Source organism: Lathamus discolor, chromosome 3 (assembly GCF_037157495.1).
Source record: "Lathamus discolor isolate bLatDis1 chromosome 3, bLatDis1.hap1, whole genome shotgun sequence".
Taxonomy (NCBI): Eukaryota; Metazoa; Chordata; class Aves; order Psittaciformes; family Psittacidae; genus Lathamus; species Lathamus discolor.
Genome location: NC_088886.1, coordinates 130362197 through 130368567, shown reverse-complemented (window position 1 = coordinate 130368567; position 6371 = coordinate 130362197). Strand labels below are relative to the sequence as shown.

Genomic DNA, 6371 nt, shown 5'->3' with positions numbered 1-6371 from the left:
CTCCTGGAGCCAGGGTAGGAATGGAGCTCTTATCTACCCCCTCCTCACCCAATATCATCTAGATCTGTTCAGCTGCTGGGACACTATGACGTCCAGGTTGATCTCTTCCAAGCAAGTTCATCATCATTGGTCTACCCTGTTGACAACCCACACCCTTCTGGCCTCAGGTGGGAGGTCTGTGTGTGAGGAGGGCTTGTGAAGATGAGCAGGGGTAATGCAATAGCTAAAGATCTCCTAGAAGCTGTCTGTGGCTGAGATTGAGGAACCGGAAGAGCCTAGGAATCTGAAAGGGATGACATGGAATCGGGTGGTGTCCATGGGGGAAAGATGTGGTACCACAGGCAGGGACTAGAAGTGCTTAAGTGCCCAGGTGGCAATAAAGAGGGCTCTCTGCGCACTGCCCTCCTTGGCTCTCTGTCTGAGCCCTCTGGGTTGATGCTTGGGGGATTCTCCTTGTCCCCTTCTGTCATCTGCCAGATGGGTTCCCTGCTCCCTCTCCTCCACATCAGCTGGGAAGGGATTCACAGCAGAAGGGACCAGGGGATCCAGGGTTAAATCCTCAACCAGTGGAGCTTATGTCAGCGCTGACTAGACCAATGTCAGTGGGCACATCCTTTAGGAGTTACAGGGCTGTGGGAAGGCAAGGGGGATATGGAGCAGAGTGTGGCAGGGAGAGCAACAGCTGCATAGTGGAAACATGCATGGTTTGGAAGGAGATGTGTTTTCTGTGGATGACCTGGATCTCCAGACAGGGTGGCAGCAGAGGAACTCTCCCTTACTCTCTGCAGCTCTCAGCAGGGCTGCCTGTGAGTGCTGGGAAGGCACAGGCACAGTGTCCTGGTGCAGACACACTGGGAAAAGCTCCCCGCTCTTCCCCTTGGTTAAATCTGTCACTGGCTGCGGCTTAGAGAAAAGCCTTCCCCCCTCCCCGCCCTCCTGCCATCAAGAAGCTGCTGAAGGAATCGGGTCGTTGATCCCACAGCAGTGAGGCCCCTAATTATCCCAGCTTCCCGGAGCCTGCCTGAAGCCGGCTGCGTGCACGGCAGCTCAGGGACCTGCGGTCCCCGGCGTGGGGAGAGGGGCCCCACGCAGGCGGGAGCCTGCAGAAGCAGGGAGAAAACGGCAGTGCCTCAATGCATTAAATATGAGGAGAGCCTGCCCAGCCTGCTGCTTTCTCCCTGTGTCCCTGTGCCTGGGAGGGGCAAGGGGGCACACTTTGGGATGACAACAAGGCCAGGCGGGCATGGATCTGGGTTTGCTGCAGGCAGGGAAAGCAGCAAGGAGGGGCAGCTTTTCCCAGATTCCTCCTGCAGGCAACGGTGTGCATGCGAGGGCCTGGCTCCCCTGGGCCCCTCCTCTCACACACATTTAATAACGATTACTGGGCTGGGTAATAAAGTGCTGTTTAATAGTGAATCAATCAGGCAACTCGGGCGGGCAGGGAGCGCTGGCGGCCAGCCCCAGCCACTGCCGCGTGCAGCCCCAGCGCAGTAGCAGCGTGGTGCCTGGGGACCCTGCCACAGCAGCCCTCATCTTGGTTCTCTGCTGTCCTGCACGCGCCTCCGGTGCCTGCACCTGGCAGGACGCAATGGACGGGGGTTCCCATCCTTAGGGTGGCTGGTGACACAATGATGTCAAGTCCCCGGTTGCCTGCGACACCTTGGCACCTGTGGCCACAGTGTGCTTAGTGTCAGGACCTGTGGAGAGGTGAGATTCCAGCAAGGGGCCTTCCTGGGGGTGGCCAGTGGCCCAGGGCACATAGCAGCTTTTGTCTTGTCCTCATGATCCCAAGCAGTGGTGGGGTGTGGGGGCAACCTGTACCCTGCGGCACAGGGCTATGCATGCTCACGCATGAGGACAAGTGTCCGCGGTCACACAGGATCTTGTATGCTGCTGAGCAGGGATACACCATGCACAGTGATGTGCACGCTGATGGAGAGGTGCATGCTATGGACATGTGCGGTGCTACACTGGCACATGCACAAGGCATACGGGACTGCATATGGCAGTGCACGAGGCCGGGTTCATATCGCACATGCGGACGTGCACACCAGGACATTCACACTGGCACACAGGGACACGTGCGCGGTGCTGTAGCAGTACGTGCACAGTGCTACACCGGGACACGCCTGCCGCACACGGACACGCACCCGGGTCCAGTGTGGATCAGCCTGCTCCTCAGGTACCGGTGCCACCGGGTGAGGCGGGGCGCGCTGCCCGGAGGGGATTTCCCATTGGCTGCCGGGGCTGTCAGCTGGGCGGAGTGACAGGCCCGGGCCGGGATTAGCGCGGCGGGGAGCGGCGAGCTAGGGCTGGTGGCACTGTACTGGACTGTACCCCACCATAACGTACCGCACCGCACCGCACCGCACCGCACCGCACCGCGCTGCGTCCGACGGGGCGAACCGAGCCGAGCCGAGCCGAGCCGAGCCGTGCCGTATTGTACTGTACCGTGCCGGCGGCAGCGCGGAGCAGCGGCGCGCAGGATGCGGCGGCGGCGGCGGCACTGCCGGTAAGGATCGGGGAGCGGAGAGGAGCGGGGAGCAGCGGGGCGCGGAGCAGGGCGGCGGGGGAGCGGGGAAAGTTGCAGCAGTTGTTGCAGGGGCCGAGGCGGCTCTGCGCCCTCCCGGCAGCCGTGACCGGCGGGCGGCGGCACAGGGCTGCGCTAGCACCGGTGAGCTCCCGACGGGGTCGAGACCCGCCCGACGCGGCCGGTGTACTGATGCAGCGGGACGGGCTCGGGGCACCTGCCCGGTGACGGGGAGCGTGGCCGGGGAGCGGTGGGAGGCTCTGCGAGGGGAGCGAGCGGCTCCGCCAGCCCCCCTGCCCGCGGAGGCTCCCTTCTCATCCGGATGGATGTCACATCCATTCAGGGTTGATCCCGCCGAGACGGGAGGTGCCGGACAAAGGAGGCCGGGCTGGGGTGGCCGGGGAGGGAAGGGCAGGCTCAGCCCCAGCTTGGACGTGGGGAACGTCCCCTGCCTCGATACTCCCTTAGGAAGGGGTCTCCCATAGCCCCAGGGCAGGCAGGAGCCCCTCCTCGGCCATCACTCCATCCCCGAAACTGCCCTGTGGCCCCAGAGTGCAGAGGCACATCCTGGGGACCACCCTCCCCTGCAGACGGCCCGGCACCCACAGCCTGCTTGATCCCATTCCCTGCCATCGCCTCTGACAGTGGTACCGTGTCCAGCACACAAATACGGCCCATTGCGTGAATTCAGCCCCCAGCCCTGCACCTCCTGCTTCCTTCCCATCCCCGTCCCGTTCTTCGCCCGTTCCCCTGGCATCCTCCCCCGGCTCCTGCGCGTTGTCCCCACGCAGCCCTGCCGTGGGCGCGCTCTTCCCCCGCAGTGTGAGCAGCTCCTGCTGTCTGCTGCCTTCACTCGCATCACCCCGCTCCGCCAGGCAAGCGCCTGCACCGGGATGGGCGTCCCCTGTTGCACCGGCTACAGCTCAAGGCAAGGGCTGGAAAAAATCCCTAGACATCCCTTTAGCTGCTAAGAAGAGGCAATCAGGAGGAGCAAGCTTCTTGTGAGTGTGAGATGTTTTATTGAACAAATGAAATCCCCCACTGACATGCAGCTCCCGGCTATCACACTGCACCTCCCGAGTTTTTCTCTTTGAACGCATGCCCTGGGCTGCCCTGGCAGCCTCCCTGTAAGCTTTCCTTCACAGGACTTCTCTGGCCTTCAGACAGTGAGATCAGCAAGCCTCCCTCCAGCCCACCAGTGCCATACAGCCCAACCCATTCATCAGAGTGCTTTAAAGAGCATCAATTTGATTCACAATTTAAATCAGCAAGTAGGAAGCCTTAGCTCCATCACTGATTTTTCATCTCTGTTGCATTTTGTGCTTTTTACTTTTCACTATTAAAGAAAAGCTCTCTCTGCTGGATGGTGTAGCCATCCAGCTTCAGTGGGTCACAGGCATGCATGGCCTTTGCTCTGAATTTGATAACTCTCCTCTACTAACTAGGAGGACATGCTGTGCTTATCCCATTCATTTTAGCAGTAACTTACATGTACTGAGATCGGCTGGGGTTTTGTAGATTTGTTATGTTACAGTGAATGCCAAGTATTCCTAGTGATAACTTTTTTTCTTGGCGTGTGTGTCAGTCTGCATTGAGATAAAAAGTGGAACTTCATTAGAAATATATAAGTCCTGCATCTTTGTTATTTATTAAACTTCAGCAACCTTGAAAGTGAACAGAGCCATAACATGAGAAAAAAACTGTAAAACCAGTAACTGATACATTAAACAGAAGGGTATATTTTTGAGTGAATTACAGATTGCTGCTGATCAGCAGGAGACAGATATTTTTTAGAAGTGTGATAGTGCAGATAGATGGGCGCCTGCCCCACAGGGCTATATTATTAAGAGTTATGTCTCTGCATAACTAGAGCCTAAACACCATTTAAAAACCCAGGCCCGTGTCCTTCAGGAATTTAATCCTGCCTAATTTGTGCATAGAAACGGAGAGAAGAAACCATGCTTTCCTCTGTTTGCAACTGACATTTGGGTTCTCACTTTAAAAATGATGAGATCTAAGCGAGGGACTTGGTTCCTTGGCATCTGTCAGAAGGCAAAAGCAGCCAAGACAAAGTCCTGTCTGCACACCAGGAATTTGGAGAAAGGGAAGGATGAGGACAAGTTTCAGCTCCACTGGGAGAAACAGAACTGTCAGGAGCCCTGCCAGTGCCAGTGGGGGCTCCAGTTCCTGCCTTTCCCTGCAGCTGCCCGGCCGCTACCATGGAGTGGCTGGTCTCACCTCTGTATAGAGGATCCTTGGGCAGAGGCAGGCAGGTGGGTGAGCTGTGTGCAGGCAGGGCCGTGTGCTCTGTTTCCCCAGGGCAGGATATCATAACCACTCCTTTTTGGATCTGCAGGTGCTGACAGCTCTGTCTGTGCCACCAATAGCGGCTGCAGCATGCGCTGGTGTGACATACTTTAAACCAAGACTGACCTCCAAAGCCAGAGGCTCTTTGCCCATGCTGGTCATGTTAAACTCCTTGGGCAAGTGTAATTGGAGGATGCCTCAGTGATCCAGTGTATCATCCTTTCCCCCTTATTGAAGTAATCTTAGTAGGCTGTTGGTAGTAAATATTCATCCTAAAGCAGGATGACTGAAACCCACTTTAAAGTGCACAGTGTGCTCTCTTGCTGTGTCTGTATGCTGATCTGTGGGGGAAGTGCCTGAGCACCCTGGCACCCTGGGAAGAAAGCGAACACTTTGGGTGCCTGAGGACTGAGCAGAGGACTGCCACAGTGGTGTTGATGTGATGTCCACAACAAACCTTGCCTGCTTCTTGCACCAGGAGATTTGAAGGGGCTGTCTCACCTAGAGCATGTCTTTCTCCTGCCACGAGGGCAAGGCACCTTTTGCCTGTCCTCCCAGTGCGCCTGGCCTTTTTCTTGTGTCCTGCCTGCCCTAACCAGCTCTCCTCGCCCTTGTTTCAGGGCTGCCTGAGGATGCATCGCCCCTCGACCTGTCCATCATCTCAGGGGTGCTGGGAGCCCACCTTGCTGTGCCCGTGCCACCGAGCCGGGCTCCGGACCTGATACCTCCCTCCCCTCCTCCATCGGGATGGCCCAGGCGGGGGGACCCGTCCGCTTCCACCCCGAGGAGGGCTGCGGCACCTCGCCCCTGCCGTGCGCCCGCGGGCCGGACCGCAGGCCTTGGCTGGCGGGGGGCAGCCCCGAGGCCGGGAGGTGCAGCCCCCCGCGCTGCCTCACTCCCAACCTCAACGCCGGGCGCCTGCACCTGCTGCGCAAGGGCCTGGCCCCCGACACCCGCCGCTGCCCCCTCGGTCTCTACAACAGCACCGGCTCCCTGGCCCGCAGGCCGGCCGAGGCGGCTCCCTTCAGCAACGGGAGCTGCCCGGGCACGGGGCGCCTGACAGCCCCCTGCACCCCTCGGCGGGGCCGGCCCGGCCCGGGGGTCTCGTCCCTGGGCAGCCGCAGCCCGGCGGCGGCAGCCGACCTGGAGGGACATAGCTCCGTGGTCACCTTCCGCTTCATCGAGAAGGCCAGCGTGCAGACCCTGGGCGGCCTGCCGCCCCGCTGGGACAACGGCCCCCGCAGCCTCAGCCGCAGCCTGGAGCTCGGCGCGGACGCAGGATGTCCCCGGCCCCAGCCCCAGCCCCGGCCGCAGGAGCGGCTCTTGCGCACGCTCAAGCTGGAGGCCTCCGCGTCTGACCCGCTCCTGGCCGGGGGCAGGACCCCGGGAGGGACATGTCCCTGTGGGAAGGAGCCCTGTGCCCTCAACGCCGACTGCCTCTGCCGCTCCCTCACCAACGGGCTGCCGGAGGACTTCCCTGCCTTGGCCAGGAGCCCCCTGAAGCCAGAGCTCCGGCTCCAGGTAGGTGCTGGGG

General features: G+C 60.0%; 1 protein-coding gene across 2 annotated transcripts in view; it reads left to right on the top strand.

The window, feature by feature from the left end:
- The first annotated feature begins 2278 nt into the window (after positions 1-2278).
- PSD (pleckstrin and Sec7 domain containing) overlaps positions 2279-6371 on the top strand; it is a 37576-nt gene continuing 33483 nt past the window's right edge. For both annotated transcript variants that reach the window (XM_065671770.1, XM_065671769.1), the window contains exons 1-2: positions 2279-2512; positions 5458-6358. In XM_065671770.1, the coding sequence (XP_065527842.1) occupies positions 5585-6358 (774 nt within the window). In that variant the 5' untranslated portion in view covers positions 2279-2512; positions 5458-5584. The remainder of the gene's footprint in view (positions 2513-5457; positions 6359-6371) is intronic.